The 23,431-nt window shown below is 59.5% G+C and overlaps 3 protein-coding genes across 12 annotated transcripts; all 3 read right to left on the minus strand.

The window, feature by feature from the left end:
• Positions 1 to 47: 47 nt before the first annotated feature.
• Positions 48 to 13,766, minus strand: TPM3 (tropomyosin 3). Of its 10 annotated transcripts, none has more exons than XM_072358770.1 (10): positions 13,553 to 13,766; positions 11,320 to 11,453; positions 10,478 to 10,595; positions 10,172 to 10,242; positions 9,341 to 9,416; positions 8,229 to 8,291; positions 8,074 to 8,143; positions 6,360 to 6,438; positions 4,467 to 4,536; positions 1,514 to 1,709 (listed from the first exon to the last, which is right to left on the minus strand). In XM_072358770.1, the coding sequence occupies exons 1-10, from the start codon at positions 13,682 to 13,684 to the stop codon at positions 1,632 to 1,634; spliced, it is 891 nt and encodes a 296-aa protein (XP_072214871.1). In that variant the 5' UTR covers positions 13,685 to 13,766; the 3' UTR covers positions 1,514 to 1,631. The 10 variants fall into 10 exon arrangements, with proteins under 10 accessions (XP_072214873.1, XP_072214875.1, XP_072214876.1 ...); XM_072358769.1 differs by lacking the exon at positions 9,341 to 9,416 and adding an exon at positions 8,771 to 8,846 and having other exon boundaries at positions 1,521 to 1,709; positions 13,553 to 13,764; XM_072358772.1 differs by lacking the exons at positions 1,514 to 1,709; positions 4,467 to 4,536; positions 9,341 to 9,416 and adding exons at positions 48 to 1,038; positions 8,771 to 8,846 and having other exon boundaries at positions 13,553 to 13,762.
• Positions 13,767 to 17,666: 3,900 nt separating this feature from the next.
• CFAP141 (cilia and flagella associated protein 141) lies at positions 17,667 to 18,364 on the minus strand. The gene is made up of 4 exons (XM_072358680.1): positions 18,282 to 18,364; positions 18,141 to 18,181; positions 17,931 to 18,045; positions 17,667 to 17,804 (listed from the first exon to the last, which is right to left on the minus strand). The coding sequence occupies exons 1-4, from the start codon at positions 18,321 to 18,323 to the stop codon at positions 17,703 to 17,705; spliced, it is 300 nt and encodes a 99-aa protein (XP_072214781.1). The 5' UTR covers positions 18,324 to 18,364; the 3' UTR covers positions 17,667 to 17,702.
• A 44-nt stretch (positions 18,365 to 18,408) lies between these two features.
• Positions 18,409 to 23,404, minus strand: C32H1orf43 (chromosome 32 C1orf43 homolog). The gene is made up of 7 exons (XM_072358679.1): positions 23,212 to 23,404; positions 21,909 to 22,010; positions 21,614 to 21,722; positions 20,995 to 21,048; positions 19,596 to 19,762; positions 19,455 to 19,513; positions 18,409 to 19,175 (listed from the first exon to the last, which is right to left on the minus strand). The coding sequence occupies exons 1-7, from the start codon at positions 23,278 to 23,280 to the stop codon at positions 18,977 to 18,979; spliced, it is 759 nt and encodes a 252-aa protein (XP_072214780.1). The 5' UTR covers positions 23,281 to 23,404; the 3' UTR covers positions 18,409 to 18,976.
• Between the last annotated feature and the right edge of the window lie 27 nt (positions 23,405 to 23,431).

A 23,431-nucleotide genomic window follows, 5' to 3' on the forward strand; every position in this document is an offset into this window, starting at 1 on the left:
CCTCCCCTCAGCGCTGCCCGGCACCGAACAGAGCGAAGCACCACGACGTGGAGAGATCGCTTTTTATTTCAAAAGACAGTAAGACAAGGTTCTCAATTTAGTATCAAAACACTCGACACGGTTCTTTTTTTTTTTGTTTTGTTTTTCTCCTCCAGATTGGCCCCATAACCGCAACGAACACACAGCGCCGGTCCGGCCTGCCTGCACTAGGCCTCACAAACACCACAGGATGAGACCTGAGCACTGCAGGCCGGGGGGGGGATAATTGGAGATAATGAGGGTTGGACTGAAGCTGTCAGGCCGAGCCCAGGGATGAGGGGCAAAGAGCTGAGTGAAGGCAGAGCCATCCCTGGGCATTGAGGGCCATGGCTGTGTGGAACCCACCAGAAAGGAAAGGGAAACATTGGGGAAAGGGCAAGGGGAACAATCAGCAACCCAACAGCTCGGGCAGGGGGGGAGGGAGGTAAAAAAAAACCCAAACAAATTGCTTTTGCTCAAATTGCTTCTCCACAGATTGACCTTAAAGCTGAGAAATTGAACAGCTCTGAGAGCAAAGCATGAGCAACCCGGCCCTATACCCACCTCCTATCCCCCAGAGTGGGCTCAGGGCAATGGGGTTAACACCAAACTTAAAGCCCAGAGCTTTGCAGTGTAGCGTCACGTATTTGGAATGTTTACACAATGGTTGCTACCAAAAAAGAAAAAAAAAAGAAGGTAGTTACAAAATGTGTACATCTCACACATGCTCCCCCAACATTATTGCATTGTTTATTTCCCTTAATTAACGCTGTGTGAAGCTCTGCCCAACCCGGTGACCTCTAACCCTGAGGTGAAGAAGCAGAGCTGCTTTTTGGGCTAGTTGGCAACAGGAAGGAAATGGAGCCCAAGGGTTAGAGGGCAGCGGGGGCTGGGCTGAGCCCGGGCATTGTGTGGTGGAGGCAGCAGCGGGGCTCCATTACATCTCATTCAGGTCTAGCAGGGTCTGGTCCAGCATTCGTTGCGTGCAGAGATGTTCCTCTTTGGTGGATTTCAGTTTATCTGGCAGGAAGCAAGAAGCAGAGTTACAAATCAGCTTCAGGCAACGGAGAGACCTTCGCCAAAGAAAGCTCACGCTAGCCCCTTCCCAGCATTCTCAAACCATGGGTGCCTGGCTGGTTGCAGTGAGCAGCTCTGGAGTTACCTGTTTCCTCGTAGCCCTCGTTTCTTGCACCGTTGGTGCTCCACAGGACACGCTTTGAGCTAGTGCTGTAGGCAGCATTGTGCATGCAGGTGCCTCAGACTGCAGCTAGCTTCCCCCAGGGCTTCAACACTTCAGACAGCAGGCTCCCCGTGGCCCAGCAAGCCACCCAAGAGCAACTTAAGGATTAAACACACTGAAGAAACCAGCCCCTAGGATTACAATCGATTGTGCCCCTCTTCCCCCCCAGCACAGGATAGAGATGCCAAGCTGGCCACCAGGACCGTTGCTACCTAGCAGCAGGGAGCAGACAACCAAGGAGAGTGGGAACAGCAGGCAGTGAGCAAGTAGGAGCAAGGTGCTGCAGCTCTGCCCAAGGCTACAGGCAGCTCGCACAGTCGGTTCTCACATTGTCCTTAAGCCAGGAGGAGAGCTCAGATCAGCAACTAGCACTCTAGGTGCGCTTTACTCCATAGGTGAGCCCACCCATACCACTGAAGGAATCCACACGTCGGGACACCGGGTAGACACGCTGTAGGAAGACGTCCTTTAGGAACAGGCAGTTGCTCAAAGCTGCTCCCCACCTCCCAGTGGGGCTGGGGAGGGGCTGCAGCCACCCAAGGTCAGAGACAGCACACGGCACACACAGCAAGCAGCATCTCTCCTACAGCACTAACTACTGCAGCATTTAAGGGTTCCCTGCAGGCACTCGAGAGACAGCTTCACATCACGGGTTCGGAGACTTACTCTCAAGACACCCATCGGCTTCCTCAGCCCATCCTGGGACTCCACAGCTGCACTGAGATGAGGCCCCAGGCAGCTCTACTACCCCCAAACCTCTGAGGTCAGGACTCGGCTACACAGGAAAGCGTCTCACAGACCACGAGGTCAGTCATTTATTGTTAGAAGCCATCGTTCCATGCAGCAGGAAATCCTACAGTCATTCAGCTAACAGTGAATTAAGTTCTAGCACGTGACAGGTATCTTCCAGCAGGCACGAGCCTGACTTCACACCACCCCTCTCTCAGTGGGTGCAGCCATTCTGGTTCCATGGAGGAGCCAGGCAGAACCCTGTGCAAGTGAACAGGGCTGCTGAAAGATCAGCCAAATCTGAGAGGTTTTCCACCAAGAATACAGGTTTATAATGATCATTAAAAAAATAATAATAATAATAAAGCTCTTAAAATAAGTTAAGAGAAGAAATTCGACTGCCCCATTCAATTAGCAGTAGTTGCATAGAATTTGCAAGTCTGCCAGTCTTAAGAGTGCTCAGATCTCAGTGTGGTCCACAGCACTGGTGGTCGCAATTAGCTCGCTTAATGGCATTAGTGGGCCCCCTTCTCAGTCACACAGATCATGCAGCGTTAGCTTCAGCTCGTTAGAGAGCAGGCGGTTTTTCTCGAGCTGGCTGTACAGGCGCTCTGCAGCAGCAACAGGATTAGGGGAAGAAGAGGAAGAGAGAAAAAGAGAGAAAGGGCAGGTTAGTAGAGCACCCAGAGGAGCACATCAACAACCTGCCTCCGCAGCACGTGTCTCTGAGGATCGAGCTTGGGCTACTGCACAGAGGAAGCCAGGAAGAACAAAGGTTTATCGCACCCTTAAGTTGCTTCTCAGCTCAGGAAGATGGCAGTGGAAGCCAAGTGTAGGTAGAAATGGAAGCGCTGCCGAGGGTTTGTGAAGGCAAAGGAAGGGAGAACACCAGAAGAGTCTGCAGGCTGGGCTGCACCGTACCCAGGGAAGGAGAAGGACGTGGGATGTGCTTTAAGCCCCTGGAGGGCTCTGAAGAAAGAAGCTGAACCACAAACACCTCCCAGGGTCCGATCCCTGCACTTGGGAGTGAAAAAGAATCCCTACACCACAGCTTCCATCCCCACTAACTGGGATGACGCACACGGCGTGCCACCACCGCCTGATGAGCTGCATGAAGCACAGCACAGCTGCTGGCTTCACATCTCACACCTTTTGGGTGCTGCAAGAACTCTAGGAATCTACAGCAACCTCTGAAGGAGGGCTACGCTGTTCCTCATTACTTCCAGTCTATGAACTATTGCCCCTGAGCAAGGCCTGGCCGTGTGAGGTTCAGGTGTTCACCTGAGCAGTCACAGCACATCCCCCACCCTGACAGCCCCACACATGGAAAAGAGCTTCTCCTCACCCAGCTGCACCCTGCTCTGTAGGATGGAGGATGGCAACTCTGACTGTCCCACCTTCCAAGCCAAGGGACAAAGCAGTGACTGGAGGAGCTGACAGTTTCTGCCCTACTGCAACCCAACCAGGAGCAGAGGGAAGCTGTGCTGCAGGGGATGGGTACACCAGTGCCAGCCAGCCCTGCATGCAGGCTCCCAACTCTCACCGCCCTCCCAGCCGGGCCTGGGTCTCTTGGGCAGCAGGAGATGAGATGAAACTGCGGTCAATGGAAGGGCAAGCAACCAAAGGCTGGGCTAACAGCTCCCAGCCAGCATTACTGCTTGTGGACAGAGCCCCCACAACCCACCCACGTGAGGGAGCAGACTGACTGAAGTAATTAGCGTGACCTTTCTAAGACCTCAAGAACAGCTTCTTAACACAGAGCAGCCACTCACATCTGTGGGGCCGCAGCAATGCCTGACCCGCTCCATTCCCCACCCAGCCTGCAGGGCAGCCTCACAGAGCTCCACGACCCGTGCCTTGTGGTCAGCTCATCTGCACCTGCAGCAATCCTGCGCTGGGAGCCCAGCCCGTGACAACCAGCCTGCACAGGCCCTGCAATCCCGTCAGACCAGAAGCTTCCCAAAACCTCGCAGGACAGGAATTGCATCACCCACCCACCAGCGTGGAGTTCCACCAGGATGAGCAGGGAACGGGCTTGCCACAGCTCAGCCTCCAATAACATTGTTTGCCATGGGAGCAGGTAACAAACCCAGAGCCAGGACCTCCCCGTGAGCAGAAGCCATTTCACAAGGGCAGGGAGCACCGTGCCACCTCCAACAGTGAGAACTGGCAGGCAGTGCTGGCTGGCAGCCTCCACCCACCTGGAGACAGTGACAGGGGCCAACCCCCGCACAGCCAGACCCCCCACCTCAGCTGGATACCAACAAGGATTCTCACTTCTGGGGGCAACAGCTCTGCAAAGCATCAGGCCACCATATCTGCAGGGCTTCCCAAGCTCTTACTCTGGGATTCCTCACAAAAGTGCCTCCTCCTTCCCTGCCCCAGAGATGGGGCGGCCCTAACACAGAGCGAGGACAGGCCGGGGCAGTTCACGTGTGTGACCATGCTTATTGGGAGTGCCATTTGTGTGCACACAAACCTGAGGTTCGGGGAACCACGGGAGATGTCCCATTTCACCAAAGCTTGATTCCTGAAGGGCTCTTCGGGCCCTGTGGCAGAGGAACCAACCCAGAAAGGAAGAAGCATTGGAGAAGCCACCATGAGGCAGCATAGAGTTACAAGAAGCGGATCAACGTTTAAGGTCCCAGAGCAACCAGAAAGACTCCAGACTCACACAGCAGTGATGTGTTACGTGCCCATTGCGGTGCTCAGTGTCCTGCTGTACACAACACTCCCCAGGGGTCCTCTGCCACCCCCAGCCCCACACAGGAGCTGACAATGCAACTGCTGCCCTCAGCCCCGCTGTGCTGCAGCTCTGACCCCTGAAGCAGGAGCCACACACACCCACCCCATGCACAGCACCCACACTGGTCCTGCCCTGCTGGGAGTCAGCCAGAGCTATGTGGTATTTATCAGCTCTCACGCCTCGCCAGGTGTGGTGGCTGCCCACTGCAAGCCAGCATGTGACAACCAATGCCAGGGAGTGCTACAGAGCAGGCAGGTGAGGAGAGCCTTCAGCCACAGCTACAGGACGTCCTGCTATAATACCAGCACCCTACTTCACCTCACAGAGCATGCAGCCCACCAGGGCACAGTGTGCAGAGCTGCCATTTGCATCTGTGAGCGGGTAACGCACCCAAAGCAAAACATCCAGTGCATTAATGAAGTCTGTATTGCACCAAGGCCCAGAAGGTTACACCAGTGTGAAGGCAACGTTGCAACTGTTACTCTAAAGCAGCAGCAAGTGGTCACCAGAAACCCATTTCTCAACAGCACCAGCTCTTCTATTCATACAAGAGTTGTTTTTCCTTCAGAAAGGTGACATCATGCTCATGTCAGAGGCAAGAGAAATACAAAAGGCGCTTTATGGCTCTCCATAAGATATGCAGATGAGAACAACATACTCCCAGCTACACCCAGACATTGAAAAGGGCAGCCCCTCAGAGCACGGCAGTGTCTGGCACATGGGGTCAAACAGAGGGAGCTTTGTTTAGGAGCAAGTGCAGCATAACTGGGAGCTGCTGCTGCCGTCAAGCTTCAGCGTCCTCACAGCACTCATTCCCAGGGCTGCCCCGTGCACAGTGAGTGGAAAAAAGGTACTGGAATTCAGAGCGAGATGATGAGAGCACGAATGCAGGGTGCAGATGCAGAACAAGCCACCAAGCAGAAAGGCAAATCCAAAGTGGAGTTTGGAATCGCAAGACTCATCTGTGTGAAACAGAAGGAGACACTGGATTGAAGAGAAACGCGAGTGTTTGAGCACAGCAAACTCGGCTGGGGGGGCTCTCGGGTGCTGTGTTAAGGCTCCTCGCAGTGCAGGTCCCTGGCCTCTCCCTGGTTAGTGGTAAGGACTGTGCAGAGCAGCTGTTAGCACAACTCACCGCCAATCCCAACGCAAAGCTAAGGAGCACAGTTGCAGAAACACGAGTGCAGCTACTTCCACAGATCAGCTCGTGGTCCAGTCCGTCTCAAGGCTGTTACGGCCATCCCTAAGGAGCCCACTGAGCGCTCCTCTCCCAGGAGGAACCCGAGACCACACGCAGCCTTGGTGGCTCCAGTGGGCAACTCAGGCACAGCACCTTAGGGAGCCTTCCCCAGTGGGACTGGAAATTGCACTCCTCAGAGTTCGAATCGGAAGCCTTTCAGGCCAGCACAGCTCTTGGTGTTACACATGCAGCTCACAGGGCCCTACAGTTAGAACGCAGCATGCTGCAGGGCAGCCTCCACAATCCCAGAGGCACAGATCTGTAGAAGTAACCTCAACGACACAGTGCCATTGATTCTCCAGCTATGAAAATCACAGCAAACCAAGCAAGCTCTGGCGGTCTAGCCTGCTGAAGCGAGAGGCAAACACCAGCCAGCTCATATTTACATGGAAGTCATGTCATTCAGGGCGTGGTCCAGTTCCTCACTAATTGCTTTGTACTTCAGTTTCTGGGCATAGAGCTCATCTAGAAGAGGTTTAGGAGGAGAACAAAAGGGAAACAATGAGGGAAGGCACAGGAGTTCTTCCAACACCCTGGGGCAGGAAAAGCAGTGTGGGATTCATGACCAGAAGAAAAATGAAGTCAGATGGGAGCCACCACGATGTGCTGCGTGGCTGCTGGTTCCTGAGCAACCAATGGGAGGTTTCACACAGCCCGAGGACAGCGGGAGCAGCTCAGACCCCACAGGCTTGTGAGTAAAAGCTGCTCAGCCAGGTCAGCACGAGCTACTGGCAGCAGGAATGCCAGGGGAGGGAAACTCCACCTAAGGAGATGATTGCTACAACGAGGATCAATGAAGGGTTTTGTTCTCACCTTCTGTTTCAATACGAAAACCTGTTTGGGAGAAGTCAGTTAAGTAATAGCGGTGAGCAAGAGAGGGAATTCCCATTCTGTGGGATAAGCCAAACAGAAGGGCCACACCTGTGCTCTCCATCAGATAATGGAGCACACCGGGGATTGCCACCTTCCATGGGGGTGGCAGCCTTGAAACTCACTCTGATGATGCTCCCAGATCATGCAGAGCTGGCAGCCTCCTCCCAGCACTGCTGCCCAGGCTGCAATACAGCTGGTGATGTTATTAATTGCCTCCCAGGGCCCAGAGAATGTTGTACCTTGTCATAAACTAGGTCACCTCAGCAGCAATACCAGAGACTGGAGCCAACACTCAATCTAAATCTTTCGAGGGCAGCATGCAGGAACTTGGAGTATCTGCAGCTCCTCTGGACCATGGGGTGGCTCAGATTGCTGCTTGGCTGCAGTTCTGGAACAGCCCTGCTGACAATGCTGCTATTTCTGGTGTAACCCAGGAGTTTTATCCGGGCTGTAGGATGTGGCTTTCCAACTCCAAGACCTGGCACTAAAAGGCTGCTAAGGCCCATGCTGTGGCAGGAGGCCTGCAAGAGCTCTGGCTCGCCAACGTGGCTGCTCCAGCCACAGCTATCTATGGAAGAATCCACAGCCTCAGATCTGAGGAGGCAGCTGGAGCTTTCTCCTTCCACGGCTGGGAGAGAGGACAGACTGCAACAGCAGGATTGCGCCTGAAGTGCTGTGAAACCAGGAGGAAAGGAGCCCGGCATCAGCCAGACAGGAGGACTTCTAGCAATTGTGGGCGATTTTATCTTGAACTGATGCTGGGGAATCTCAGTCCTCCTGAGGGTTGGTTGGCTCCTTACTGACTGCAGTAATGCTGTCTGCAGACAGGCCACATGCATCAAATTCCACGCAAAAGAATGTTATTGTAACCAATTCCTGCGAGTTCAGGTGGGTTTCCACCCCCACCACCACTCCTTAAAATGGGGTTAAGCTGGAGCACAGGAATCCAGTTACATTCCTGAGGACAGGACAGCCAAGATCACCACTCGCACTTATCTGTGCTATCAGGCAGGGCGTTGGGAAGCTCGAGGGCTGCCTCGGCACAGCCAGGGAGCTGCAGCCAGGGCAGATCATGGCCTGGAGGCCCCAGCTCACCGCAGGCAACAGGTTCAGCTTCACTCCAAGCAAATCAGAGCAGCACTGCTGCTCCCCAGCTGCCTGGGAGGCAGTTGTTCTCAGCTCCCCACTCATCGCCACATTCTTTGGCTTCCCCACCCCAGGATGTACCTTCCAAATCATCGATGGTCTTCTCCAGCTTGGCTACAGAGCGCTCGGCGAACTCAGCACGGGTCTCCGCCTGCAGAAAGGAGCGAGTCAGTCAGTGCAACAGCTTCTGGTACAAAGGACAGATCCACCTGAGCCACCCCAGCACCAGCACTCACCTCTTTGAGTTTATCAGTCAGGATCTTGATCTCTTCTTCATATTTATCCTCTTTTTGGGAGTACTGCGGGGAAGGAAAGGAATCGGTGATCTGCAAGCCCCGACAGCCTCGTGCATCTCCCACACTCTACAGTCTACAGCTACAACGGGACACTTCAACTCCCCACTGCAGTGCACATGCCCACAAACTTCCAAACTCTGAGCCCTTACCCAGGAGGGCTGGGTCAGACAGCAAGTCCCACACCATGCACATTACAGCCAAACTCAGGCACGGGAAAAAAAACCTCTCATCCCAGCAGCATCCACATCTCAGCTGCTCAGCCTGCCCCAAGGCAGGGACACAGACAGACCTCCCACACTCACAGCTTCTACAGTCAGCATCAGTCCTGTGCTGAAATCCACCAGCTCTCCTGGGAAAGCAAGCACAGCTCTCCTCGCTTGCTTAAGGCTGCGGCTGCATTATCTCCATCCCAGCGGGTGCTCTGCTGTCACACACCCTTCCAGCAAAACAAACGTTTCTGGCCCTTGGAAAAGTAGCCCTACCTTCTCAGCCTGAGCCTCAAGAGACTTGAGATTGTTGGTGACATTCTTCAGCTCCTCCTCCAGCTCGGAACATTTACTGTGGGGTTTCGTAAAGAAAGAGGAGAGAAAAAACAAGGAAAAAGAAGTGGGAGGGAAAGACAGGAGAGAGGAGAAGTGAATCCATGTGCAGGGGAGAGCAGGGAGTTCTTCAGGAGACTGTCTGCGATCAGACGGGATGGGACCTTGCTTTGAAGCACTTCTGCAGAAAGCAAGTTCCCTTCTAGCCTCCAAGGTCACGTTTTAGATAGGCTGCCAGCGCGTGCGTAAGGCACCAAAGCGGCACAGCTGAAACGCACACAGATTCCTGCCAGACCTGGCGTCCTCGTGTAGAAGCTGCAGGTTTATTCTGCTGAAAGGAAGGAAGCTGCTCCGACAGACAGATGGACAGCTGCCACCACTCAGACAGGAGTGCTCGGGCAGAGGACAGAACATTCCAGGAGAGAGAAGGACGCAATTAAGCTGAGGGAAGGAGCGTAGCAAGGAGACCACAAGAGTTCTGGTTTAATGGTTCGAGAAGGGAACGGTTAGTACCTTTTCTTCGGCAACAGACAGACACTTCAAGTTCTGGTCCATCACTCTGATCTGCTCCTGCAGCTCCCGGACACGACTGTTAGTGACGGTCACATGATGGCACAAGCCAGGTGGGGGCAAGGGTCAAAAGGAGCACCAATAACACAACACCGCAGAGCCAAAAAGGGGCAGGGGAGAAACACAAAGAAGTCATGGTCACGACATGCATGTCTGGGCAGGAAGCACAGTGCTGCTGCTGCTGCACACATGCTGGCTTTGTTAGACAAGGCCCACAGTACAGAAAGGCCCTGGGCAGCTCCTGGAGGCACGTGAAAGGAGCCTGAGCAGCACACGTGGCAGCTCTGCTCCAAGCAGAAGCTCGCCCTGCTACTCAGCAGTGCAAACATCCCCGGTGATGGCTGGAAACACTGAAGGAGGCCAGAGAGCAACAGCAGCCACAGCTCTGCTCTCAGCTCCTGGGCAGGAGCCTGTGTCCATTTTAGGCTCGGCACCACGTGCCCCATAGCAGCGTGTGCACATCCAGTGACCAAACAGCAGCGTTGGTGGGTACCGAGTGGAGGAGGACTGGCCTCTCCAGCTAGAGAGGCACTCATGCAAAGGGGCTGAACATCTCTGCTGCAAGGCACAGCGTGCTGATTTCAGTGCCCACAAACTCCACATTCTCAGTGGATCTCACCCTGTGCAAGGCAGGAGATCACTCCCAGCTCTTCCATTTGGAGACCTAAGCCCACCCTGTACTTCAGGCCTTGTGTAACAAGGTTAGAAATGCCATCAAGTGTTAGTTCTCATGCACAGGTAGACATGCCAGTCACATGCAAGCAGGTTACTCACGACTCTGCAAGCTCAGCTCTCTCCTCAGTACGCTCCAGATCTCCCTCTATGATCACCAGTTTCCGAGCAACCTGGGAAGGAGAATCAGAGTTCACAGCAAGGAAAATGAATCCCGCTCTGGTTGGACATGCAAGTATTAAAGGGAACGCCTGTAGGAGCCACTGGTGTTGCCAGTCATTGGCTGAGGGAAGTGGTGCAGCTCTAGAGCCAGGCCCTCCCCACACTGTGATCCTAAGAGCACAGTCAGGAAGAGCAGCCACCTCTCCTGGCCAGCATCAGCTGCACGAGAGCATCCAGGGCTCTCACCTCCTCATACTTCCTATCCGCCTCCTCTGCAATGTGCTTGGCTTCCTTCAGCTGGATCTCCTGCAGCTCCATCTTCTCTTCATCTTTCAGAGCTCTGTTTTCAATGACTTTCATGCCTCTGCCCAAAAAGAAAAGCAACGCAGAGGGTGATGATTAAAACAAACCCCCACAGACCAGCAGCATAACGCACGTCAGAGCATTAACAGGGCTCCCCCCAACCACAGCGTTGCCCTGCTGAGCCACCACACCTCTGAGTGCAGAGAACAGCAAAGGAAAACCGTGCTGCTGCTCCAAATTAACTGCTCCTTTCAGCACTGCTGTTCCAGCAGCTCATTGGGCTCCTGGAGCACAAGAAGCACTGCTGGGAAGAACAAGTCAGGCTGTTGTAGGGTGTGCAAGCAAGCCAAGCACTTCCAGGCTGAAGCACAAGGAGAGCCAAATCTTTATGGCAGATGCAAGCCAGGTCAGGCTGCACACCACAGCCTGGGTGCATCAGCCAACTGGAAGCGCTGCTGGGACCACTCCCCTCCAAATCACATTCCCAGCTCAGGAGCTCCAGGCCAGAAAGGGAGCGTGCAGCAGGAGGCGAAGCTCCCCCACCCTCCCCAGGACCCACTGCTCCCTCAGAGGGGGGCCCAGCAGCCCCCAGCCCCATGCTGAGAGACCCCCTGAAGGCCGCCAGCCCTGCTCCAGCAGTGCATCAGCAGAGCCTCACTCCCACAGCCAGCCTCAGCGTGGCGCCCACTCCCCACCTTCCGAAGCTGAAGATGCCCCAACATCAACAGGGTCCTGGGTAGGGGCACACCTGCACGGCAGCCAGCACAGCAGCCACCCCAGCTCACCTTTCGCTTTCATCTGCGGCCTTCTCAGCCTCCTCCAGCTTCTGCAGAGCGGTGGCGAGGCGCTCCTGGGCCCGGTCCAGCTCCTCCTCTACCAGCTGGATGCGGCGGTTCAGGGATGCCACCTCTGCCTCAGCCTGGGGAGAGCAAGGGGGGCAGCTCAGCCAGCAGCACGGGGCAGCTGGGGATCGCCCACAGCAGCACAGAGGAAACCAAAACCAAGCCAAGGAGCTGCATCCAGTCTCTTACACCGAGCCCTGCATTCCAAGATAAGCCTTGCGACATTTCACACGGGCTCATCCAAGCAGCAGCCGCTGCCACGCAGGTTTCTCGCCTGTCAGCCTGAGCTGATGTGACAATTTAAGCCATAAGCACTAAGTGGATGACTTACACTGATGTCTTTTCTCCACAGCTGCCGTAATCCTGCCAGGCCATCAATCAGCCCTATTTATCCGCTGCTCCAGCGCGCCGTGACAGCCGGCATTTAGCACCGAGTCGCTTTTACTCATGTGATCTGGACACGAGCGCTGCTCGACTCGAGCCCTCTCAACAGCAACTTAAAGATGATCGGCTCCGTGCTCAGAGCTCTGCCTGCCCCAATGAGGGGCTGCATTGCAGCTCCTACTGATCCCACAGAGCAGAAGCTTCACCCACCCCAAGCCGGGCTGGGAGCCACTGCCCAGCAACACGTGTCAGCACAATGTTGGGAGCCCACAGGCTGCAATCACAGCACCGAGCAAGGCTTTCCCCCAGAGCTACGGCACCATCAGCCCCACAAAGCCCCGAGCACAGCCTGCAGAGCAGCCTCAGAGCTCCAGGGACACCAACACCCCGGGGACACCCTTAAAGCAGCCAGCATCCCCCGTCAGCAGGATCCCTACACCGCTACCAAAATGGAGACCAGCTGCAGCACTGATCCACCGCAGGGCCCAGCACACAAACACCAGGCACGTATGAAACATCCCAGCCACCAGCAGCTCAGCACAGCAGCCATGCCCAAGGAAGGAGGTGCAGCAAGGAAAAGAGGCCAGCGCTGGAACAGAGCCTGCCACAGCTCATGGCCTGCCACAGCTCACGGCCTGCCTCCCCCCCCAGCAGCACGCAGGAGCGCTTTTGCTTTCAGCTGCAGGCACACCCTGCTCTCCACCGTGAAAACCCGCAGCACTTTCGATGCACTTCGAGCTGCCCCAGCGCTGCTTCACAGGGAGGAAGTGGTCTGCTCAAAGAGGAACCAAATCAATGCGCTGAGCAGCACCGGGATGGGGGAGAGGAGCCTGTAAGTGAGCTTCCACACCAGCAAATCTCCTCCTCACAGCAGACAGACGGAGGCACGTTGCTCCCCTGGCCCCCAGCCCCCATCCTTCCTTCTCCACCCCACTGGGACAGCAGCACAGTGTCACCTCCAAGCAGTGTCACCTCCGGGCAGTGACACCTCCGGGCAGCCCCACCGCCCAGCAGCAGCTCCCCGTCACCCCCAGCTTCCTCCAGGAAGCAAAGCCTGACTCAGAGAGCCCAGCAATGGAGCCCAGCCAAGGGCAGAGCCATCCAGCATCGCTTCCCAGGGCTCGGGGAGCAGCACAGACCTGCTCTCACATCGCAGAGCTCCGTCAAGCTGGGTGCAAGCATGCACGTTGCCATGACAACACCGCGAGTGCAGCAGAATTCCTTATGTGGCTGCGAAGAAAGAGCCAGCAGGGCTGGGAGTGGCCCGGCTGCGCTGCACGGCACAAGCTCCGCTGTCAGCTCGGTAACGTACCCGGTAACGTACCCGGTAACACACCGCATCTCCGTACGGGCAGCGGAGCAGCTCCGCGGTCACCCCGCGGGACGCCGTGCCGGCAGCCGCCCCGTTACAGCGCCCCACAACCGGGCCGGGCTTCCGTGCCGGCCGCTCCCCGCCACCCCCCGCCCACCCCGCGACCCTTCCAGCCGGTCCCCGCGGGACACGACGCAGCCCGGAGCTACGGAACCGCACAGCGGATCCCGGCCGGAACCCCCCCCCCCCCCGACGGTACCGGAGCCCCCCCCGGCGGGACGTGCGGCACCGCCCCGAATTTGGGGCACAAAAGTCAAGTCCGGTACCGGCCGCACCGATCGCTGCCCGCCCCCACCGCAAACCCCACCGGGACCCCGCAAACCCCACCGGGACCCCGCAAACCCCACCGGGACCCCACGGCGTGCGGCCTCCAACCGGTTGGATCCCCCCCCCGGTTGGACCCCCCCGGTGCCCCCCCACCTGCTCGCGGTTCCGGCGCTCGGCCTCCACCTCCCGCTGCAGACGGTCCGCCCGCTCCTCGGCATCGTCCGCCTGCTGCTGCAGCACCTGAATCTTGCGCTTCACCGCCTCGATCGTGGTGGCCCCCGCCATGATCCCTCCGCTCCGCGCCGCGCCCGCCCCGCCCTGAAATACCGGAACCCGCCGCCCCGGCCGCGCCGCACGGGATGTGACGTCACTTCCGCCTCCCCCCCCCTCCCCTCCGCCCCTCTTCCCCGGCTCGGCCGCGGCCGGATGCGCCGCGCCCCTCTCGTGTTGCCATGGCGACGGCGCGCACCTCGCGGCCTACACTGGGTCGAAGCCTGAGCCGCGGGGACGGGACGGGAGGGGACAGCGGGGCGGCCCAGGCGGGGTTTGAACCCGACCTGTGAGCGACGGGAGGACGGGGACAGCCCGGTGGAGGCCGCCCAGTGGCCGTGTGCCGTGCGGGAGCATTGCGGGCGGCCATGGGGCAGCGCGGCCTGGCCCATGAGGGGGACCGGCCTGCCCCCAGCGCTGCTCTGCCCCACGCACCGGGCCCTCCACAGGCCTTATACGGGCACAGCAGCAGCGGCGCATTCCCGGTGGCTGAGCTCACCCCCAGCCCTCCCGCTGGGCGCCCATTAACACTTCAGCTCTGCTCCAAACCCACCGCAGGAGGTGCTGAGCCTCACCCCACATCACCCCATAGGGACCGGCAGCCCCCAGACCCCTCCCTGCCCGCCCCCCGAGCCCCCCTCTGAGCCCCAACCCAATGGCAGCACAGCTCCCATCCGAGCGGGCCTGTGGGGCTCCATAAGGTGTGACGGAGCTCTGCAGGTGGAGCAATGCGGGGAGCACAGCATCGCCCTCTGTCACCTCCCAGTGAGGGACAGCACAGCCATATGGGGCTGGTGAACCCCCAGGACCCCAAAGTGTGACGGTCAGAGGGAGAGCAGCGCAGTGAAGGGGAGCGCAGGTCCTTCCGTGTCCCCACACCGCGCTGCCCTGGGGCCATCACAGCCCTGGGTGACAAATGGAGCCGTGGTGCCAAACGGAGCCGTGGTGCCACGTGGCTGATGGGCAGTGAAACCCAGCACGGCTGGCGCCATTGTTTGCCTGGATCCAACAATAGCAGCGCTGTGCACTTTGTCCTCCGTCCTCCTTTGGCGTCGTTCCTCCGCCCGCAGCCCAGCACTGACCCCATCTCTGGGGCTGCTGACCCCACCTCTGGGGCTGCTGACCCCACCTCTGGGGCTGCCCACCCCCTCCCCTCTCTCAGCCCCATTTTGGGGGCCGTTCCCCCATCCCCGTGCTTTGGGGGGGGGGTGTTTGGCCGTCCGGGCTCCCACCCCCATACGCACATCCGCCGCCTTCTTCTCCGCCAGCTCCAGCTTCTCCTGGGCATCCTTCAGGGCCTCCGAGTATTTATCCAGCTCATCCTCCGTCCCTTTCAGCTTCTTCTGCATGGCGGCCAGTTCATCCTCCAGCTAAAAGCACCACAGCCGTCACCACACACCCCACACGGCTCCCCCACATCAGGGGGATTCACTCTTTGCCCCCCCCACCCCACTCTCAGTCCTTCACGACCCCCCCCAGCCCACAAGCAGGGGGTGCTGCCCCACAACACAACCCCAACCCACCCCCCATGGGACATGGATCCCTCTGGGTCAGCCCTGCTGCCCTTCATCCCTCCCAGCTCCCATCACATCCCACCTGTTTGCTCCTCTCCTCCGCCTGCTTCTGCTCGGCCTCCGCCTGCTCTGCCCTATCCAGGGCGTTCTCCTTGTCCAGCTTCAGCATCTGCATCTTCTTCTTGATGGCCTCCATGGCTGCGTGGCGCTGCGGCTCAACGCGGTGGCTCCGAGGGGGGCACTCAGTGTTGCTGCTGCCCGCTGCTGCCCGGTTTATGGGTGCGCTTTGCTGTGTGGGCGCGGGGGCTTTGCCTTTCTTGGCCCTCCCCACCCCCCACTCTACTCCCAAAAAGTCTCTGCTCGGGTCCCATTGTCTGCCATGGGGGGGGGGGGGGGGGGGGGTCCGGGCGGCCGCAGCCTTATTTGGGCTCCTGTGGGACAGCTGGGGCAGTTATAAAAAGCAGCAGCAGGTTGGCAGGTGGGGGTCCCGCATTGTCCTGGCTGCCCACAACCCCCCCCTGCAAGGGGACACCCATATTGGTGGCACAGGGACACGGCGTCCTGCCCCACGGCTCCATGTATGCCGGGCCAGGGGGGGGATGATGCCATGGGCCCCCCCCCTTGCTGGCACCTGTAGCTCAGTGACCGTGGCTCTCACATTCCCCAACACCCCCATTAACCCCCACAGCCCCCGGGCTGATCTTTCCCCATGCCTGGGGGGGCGGCGTGGCAAAGGGTACATTGAGCACAAGGCTATTTTAAGAGCAGAGCTTAGCAGCAGCCCCCAACCCGCATCATTCAGCTCTGGAGGGGCAGCGGGGGCAGCTGAGCCCTCAGGACCCCCCCGACCCCACTCCCAGTGCCTACTTATGGGGCAGGGGATGCTGCTGGTGCATTGTCCCAGCACAGGGGGGGGATTGCAGGAGCTCCTTGGCAGGGATTTGGGGCAGGAGGCAGCGGGGGGGGGCACAGGGCCCCGTGCCCATCTCTGTGCATCAGGGAACAGGTGGTGGGCGCTGAGCCCACGCGGCGCAGGGCGGCCCTGACGCTGTAAGAATATGTTTGATATTTAGTTGGTTTCCAATCAAACAACCTAATATCAAACATATCAGACAGAGACAGGGCGGGACGGGGCCGGGGCTCAGCTCCCTGCAAGAGAAAGACAAGGGGGGACAGAAGGGGCCGAGCGTGGGGCAGGCAGCAAGAGGGGCTCTGTGCCCGCTGTGCCCCAGCTCGGCCTCCTCTGTGGGGCTGCTGCTCCGTGGGTCCATCTGCTGCTCCGTGGGGTCCGGGTCCATCCATCATAGTTGGGGCTGCTCCATCTGCTCTGGGATCCTTTGGGGTCTGGGGGACAAGAAGGAGGTGAATGGCAGAGCTGGAGCAGGGCAGGGCGGTCACCATCCCGTGGCACATCATGGTGCGGCACAGCACGGCCCCTGCATGGCTCCAGCTCAGGGACCCCCGCTGCAGCTCCTTACCTGCCCGGCTCGGGGGTCTCGGTGCTGGTTGTGGCACCGCTGGCTGCTGTTTATAACCGCGCTCAGCCGCGCTGGGTGGGGGGATGCGGCCGGCGAGCACCCCGGCCCCACACGTGGCCTCGTTCCCATTAATTACCCATCGATGTCCCCCTGCCCCCTGCGCTCAATACGGGTCGATGGCCCCACGCCGCTGCCGCTGCCCCCGGTCACACACTGCTGTCATTAGTGGGGATGTCGATATGGGGTTGGCCGCAGCCCGGCGCTCTCCCCACGTCGGGGGCCGCGTGTGACCCTGCCCAAGGACGAGCTGCGTCCCCCCCCACCCCATCCCTGGGTTATGGGGGATCAAAGGGGTGACACATCCCCTGTGCTGCCCCATATGCGGCTGTGGCTGCAGCCGGGTGACAAAGGAAGGACCCACGTTTGGGATGGACATGGGAGCAGGGCGAGCGACCTGTCGGTGCCACGATGGGCCTCAGAAATGGGGCTGGGGGGACCCGAACCCACCGTGGGGGGGGACGTGGGGACGGCAGGGACACAGAGCAGGGCGGAGAGCTGGGGGGGGGGGGGCAGAGGGACGGCGGGGACACACGTGGCAGCAGCTGTGGGGTCGGGGCTGCGCCGTGCGGAGCTGATGTGATGCGAGGCGACAGCCGCCCTAATGAAGGGCTGCCGGCGGGGGGTGGCGCCCCCACGGCCCCCCGGCCCTGTCAATAAGCTGAGCCGGGCAGCGCTGATGGGCCCCGGGGCCGGGAGACACCAAGGTCGGGCGTGGGCAGGGACCGAGGCAGCGATCCGAGCACGGGCATCGCACGCAGCCCAGCTCAGCGCCGGGACCGGGAGCACGAGGGGCGGCCGTGCTGCCATCTCCTGGTACAGCCGCGTGTGCGAAGATGGGGCACGAACGGCGAACCGAGCCGGGCTTCGGGCCGGGCTGCCCCTTCCTGCCGGGCTGCCCCTTCCTGCCGGGCTGCCCCTTCCTGCCCTCCGCCCCGCAACGCCCGCTCCGATTCAACCGCTTTATTCCCGGCCAGGCGCCCGTTAGAGCCGCTCCACGTGGAAGGCCATCCCGAGCTGCTGCAGCTCCCGCTGGTTCTGCCGGTGCTCGTTCTGCAGGAGCCGACCCAGCGCCGCCCGCCGCAGCTGTGGGGGGGCCGGCAGTGAAGCCCACCGCAACCCAAGGGGGGACCCGCAACCCAAGGGGGGACCCGCAGCCCAAGGGGGGACCCGCAACCCAAGGGGGGACCCGCAGCCCGCAGGGTCACCCACCGCCAGCAGCTCCTTGCCGGCGAGACGCAGCTCCTCCGCCAGGCTCCAGCGCAGCCCCCCGAGGGACACGGCCCAGATCCGCTCCTGCCGCTCCTCCTTGGGTGCCAACCCCCACCTGCGGGCACGTGGGGACACAAGGCAAACGTGGGGACCCCCACTCAGCCACCAAGACCCCTCCGGCCCCCCCGGGACCCTCCTTTGTGCCTCTACCTCCGTGCCAACTCCGTGTAAGCGCGATCCTTCTCCAGGACCTGCAACCAAAGGCACAAAGCATCCCGTTGGGGATGCTCAGCGGCTCCATCTCCTGCCCGACCCCCCCCCCCCAAGGCTCCATCTCCTGCCCACCCCCACCTGCTGTCGGCGCAGGGCCGAGGCCTGGTAGCTCTCTGCCATCACCGCACACAGACCCCACGCTGCTGTCCCATCACCACGGCGACGGCCCCACGGCAACCAGTTACAACACAACCCAGCTTGGGGGGGGGGGCAACTCGTTTTATTAAACAGCGATTAAAAAGAGTGCAGAGGCCCAGGGCACGTTTCCCACCCCACGTGGCACACGGTGCTGGTGAGTGCAGGGGGACCCCCCCCCCTCATTGAGGGCTGTGTTTGCCCCACGTGCCCCTGGATGCAGAACAAACCGCAGCCCAACGCGGGTCCTCAAACTATTTACAACGCCGCCCGTTGAGATGACAGGGAAAGGAGAGCGTTCAACCCTCAATAAGATCCGATCGGCGGCTCCGACATCCACACAGACAGGACGGACAGACGGCATCAACCCCTGCTGGCCGCCATAGGGAAGAGCAGCAGAGCAGAGAGCCGGCCGGGATCCAAGTCTGTTCTAAATAAGCTACAGCTAACCAAAGTTTATTCACAGGGCTGGAGCTGCCAGCCTCGAGCATCCCATCCTGCAGCATCCCAGGGGGCACCTGGGGAATGGGGGGGCTCCTCTCCAGCCTTTCGTCCTCTGAGAGGGACATAGAGCACAAACCCCCCCCCTTGGGTTTGCTGTGCCCAACACGGGGGCTCTGCTGGTGGAAGGTCCCTGCTCACAGCGTGCTCTCCAACGTGTTGTAGTTATCTTTGAAGCTCTTCAGCTCCAGGAAGTGTTTGGCACGTTTGCTCTTCTGGTTGGAAGGCAGGTAGGTGACCTGGATGGTGGCGGGGTTGGATACTTCAGGTGACAGAGTGAGATCCTTGGCTGCAGATTGGTGCTGCCTCTGGCTGCTGCCTGCCCGTGCCTTGGTCCTGCAGGGAGAGCAGTGATCAGCACAGGGGGGTCTTGAACACCAAGGATGCGGTTCCTCTGTGCCAGACCCGAGGCCTGTGCTGAGCCCTTGGCACAAAGGGACAAGCAGGGATATGGCTGCAAAGCAGCGACAAGCCCCAAACACACCAAGGAAACCTGAAGGACAGATTGACATCAGCTCCTCACAGCCCGGGCTGTTTTAATGCCTCTGTTCACAGCACCACAACGGGTTGCTGAGGCTCAAACACTCAACATTGCAACCCAGCAGCAAGACTTACATGTTCGCCAGCTCGTTCAGAGCTTCCTGGTACTTCAGATATTCCGGTTTCCCAAAGACCTTCACACAAACACAATGAGGTTATAAAGGAACCCGGAGTGCAACACAACAACCCTGCAGGATGGGGGCAGCCCCCACTCACCCCGGTGCCATAGCGGGCGTTCTCATAGCCATCCAGCAAAGTATCGATCAAAGCTTTTCGGATGCCTTTAAAGGAGCTGCTGGAGTTCCTCAGTTCCAGCAGGTAGGCACAGAAATTCCTCCCTATTAAAGATTTGGGGTATCTGCCCTCTGCGTGGAAAGGGATTTCTGGAAGGTAAAAAGGTGCAGCATAACGGGGTTATGCAAAGCAAAACGACTGCCATAAGGCTGAAGGTTCATTGAACATCCCACCACGCTGCTGCCTCCAATCAATGGCTGCTGCCTCCAATCAATGGCTGCTGCCTCCAATCAATCAATGGCTGCCGCCTCCAATGAATCAATGGCTGCTGCCTCCAATGAATCAATGGCTGCTGCCTCCAATGAATCAATGGCTGCTGCCTCCAATGAATCAATGGCTGCTGCCTCCAATCAATCAATGGCTGCCTCCTATCAATCAATGGCTGCCGCCTCCAATCAATCAATGGCTGCCGCCTCCAATCAATCAATGGCTGCTGCCTCCAATCAATGGCTGCCGCCTCCAATCAATGGCTGCCGCCTCCAATCAATGGCTGCTGCCTCCAATCAATCAATGGCTGCCGCCTCCAATCAATCAATGGCTGCTGCCTCCAATCAATGGCTGCTGCCTCCAATGAATCAATGGCTGCTGCCTCCAATCAATGGCTGCTGCCTCCAATGAATCAATGGCTGCTGCCTCCAATGAATCAATGGCTGCTGCCTCCAATGAATCAATGGCTGCTGCCTCCAATGAATCAATGGCTGCTGCCTCCAATGAATCAATGGCTGCTGCCTCCAATGAATCAATGGCTGCCGCCTCCAATCAATCAATGGCTGCCGCCTCCAATCAGTCAATGGCTGCTGCCTCCAATCAATGGCTGCTGCCTCCAATGAATCAATGGCTGCTGCCTCCAATCAATCAATGGCTGCTGCCTCCAATGAATCAATGGCTGCTGCCTCCAATGAATCAATGGCTGCCGCCTCCAATCAATCAATGGCTGCCGCCTCCAATCAGTCAATGGCTGCTGCCTCCAATCAATGGCTGCTGCCTCCAATCAATCAATGGCTGCCGCCTCCAATCAATCAATGGCTGCTGCCTCCAATGAATCAATGGCTGCCGCCTCCAATGAATCAATGGCTGCTGCCTCCAATCAGTGGCTGCTGCCTCCAATCAATGGCTGCCGCCTCCTATCAATCAATGGCTGCTGCCTCCAATCAATGGCTGCTGCCTCCAATGAATCAATGGCTGCCGCCTCCAATGAATCAATGGCTGCCGCCAAGGTGAGAGCAGGGCCAACCCCACCGGGGGGGGGGGTTTAATGACCGCTGCTCTCAATCTCTGCCCAATACAGCCCTGTTTCCTCCCCCCCTTCTCCATCCCTCACCTGATGTTCGAATCGCATCCAGCGCCTTCATCCTGTACAGGTAGTTATAGCAGCCTGGAAAAGAGGAGAACCAACTTGAGGGCTGAGCAGAGCACAGAGATACACCCAGCTGGCTGACAGCAACGCCAACAGGAGCCCAGCAATGGGGACCAGCAACGGGGACCAGCAATGGGCTCAGCAATGGGGGCCAGCAATGGGGACTAGCAATGGGACCAGCAATGGGACCAGCAACGGGCGCCAGCAACGGGGACCAGCAACGGGGACCAGCAACGGGGGACCAGCAATGGGACCAGCAATGGGGACCAGCAATGGGACCAGCAATGGGACCAGCAATGGGACCAGCAATGGGGACCAGCAATGGGGACCAGCAATGGGACCAGCAATGGGGACCAGCAATGGGGACCAGCAATGGGACCAGCAATGGGACCAGCAATGGGACCCGGCAACAGGGGCCGGCAACGGGGACCGGCAATGGGGACCGGCAATGGGGACCGGCAATGGGGACCGGCAATGGGGGCCGGCAACGGGGACCGGCAACGGGGACCGGCAACGGGGACCGGCAATGGGGACCGGCAATGGGGGCCGGCAATGGACGTGTCTGTGGTTACCAGGATGGTACCTTGTGTCTCCAGCTGCAGGAGCCTGCTGTCATCCTCCGCTAACAGCTGGGGCTCATACTTGATATCCTGCACCCTGGACAGCCGGATGTCAATCTCTTCCTTTAAATCCTACAGAGCAGAAAACAAGAGGGAATTCAAGGCTTTCTGCTGCTCGGTGGGATCACAGGGATGACTGCAGCCCAGGCCTGGAGTGAAGCAGAAGGAATCCAGCCCTTTTACAGCCATTTACCCCCACGTCAGGCCATTAGCTCCCAGCTGTGTCCCTGTTTGGATGCAGGACCTGCAGGTACCAACCTTAGGAGCGTGTTGCCCCACGGGGACGTGTGGACCGCGCCGGGACTTCATGGCAAAGCGCATGATCTGCCGCTTGACAAAGATAAACAGCAACACAAAGACCTGGGGGAGAACAGCGGGGATGGAGGGCACTCGGCACACACAGCTGCACCCCCCCCACACCCTATGGGACCCTCTAACTCCCCCCCCCAAACACTGGCAGCTCCAAAGCATTGCTCAGCCCCAAAGACCCCCCCCCCCGATCAGCCCCATAAGCACTCCCTGAGCCTCCAACCCACATCCTCTCCCTGCCCTACAGGTGCAATAAGGCTGGTCCAGCCCCAAATCTGGCCCCAATAGGGCACCACAAGACACGTCCCACAAAGGCCCTTCAGAGCCCGGCAGCCACCCCACAGCGCTCCCATAGGAACCTCAGGATCCCATCCCCACAGCACCCCATACACAGCCCGGCCCCACACCCCCCGATCCGGCCCAGCCCCATAGGGCCCCACAGAACCCCATAGGGCCCCACAGAACCCCATAGGGCCCCGCAGAACCCCATAGGGCCCCGCAGCCCCCTCCCTCAGGAGTCCCGCACACCGACCAGGCCCAGCCCCACACCCACCCGCCTCCCAGCCCCATAGAGCCCCACAGAACCCCATAGGGCCTCACAGAACCCCATAGGGCCCCACAGAACCCCACAGCCCCCTCCCTCAGGAGCCCCGCACACCGACCGGGCCCAGCCCCACACCCACCCGCCTCCCAGCCCCATAGAGCCCCATAGAGCCCCGCAGAACCCCATAGAGCCCCGCAGAACCCCATAGAGCCCCGCAGAACCCCATAGAGCCCCGCAGAACCCCATAGAGCCCCGCAGAACCCCATAGAGCCCCTCCGTCAGGAGCCCCGCACACCGACCAGGCCCAGCCCCACACCCACCCGCCTCCCAGCCCCACAGAGCCCCACAGGGCCCCACAGAACCCCATAGAGCCCCGCAGAACCCCATAGAGCCCCGCAGAACCCCATAGGGCCCCGCAGAACCCCATAGGGCCCCGCAGAACCCCATAGGGCCCCGCAGAACCCCATAGGGCCCCGCAGAACCCCATAGGGCCCCGCAGAACCCCATAGGGCCCCGCAGAACCCCATAGGGCCCCGCAGAACCCCATAGGGCCCCGCAGAACCCCATAGGGCCCCGCAGAACCCCATAGGGCCCCGCAGCCCCCTCCCTCAGGAGCCCCGCACACCGACCAGGCCCAGCCCCACACCCACCCTCCTCCCATCCCCACGCGGCCCCTCGACCCTCCTCCCGCGGTCTCCCAGCGCTCACCAGGCTGCCGTAGGCCATCACCAGCACCACGTTGACCCCGGACAACCAGTTACTACCGGTCCCCGCCATCCCCGGCCCGGCGTGGGGCCGCACAACATGGCGGCCTCCGAAGCCACCCCGCGCCCCAACCACGTGACGCGGAAGAGCAGGCGCGAGCGAAGAGGAAACGAGCCGACTTCCTTACCCACGTGACGCCGCGCCGCGTCACCCCGCGCGTGCC

This window comes from Excalfactoria chinensis, chromosome 32 (assembly GCF_039878825.1).
Source record: "Excalfactoria chinensis isolate bCotChi1 chromosome 32, bCotChi1.hap2, whole genome shotgun sequence".
Classification (NCBI taxonomy): Eukaryota; Metazoa; Chordata; class Aves; order Galliformes; family Phasianidae; genus Excalfactoria; species Excalfactoria chinensis.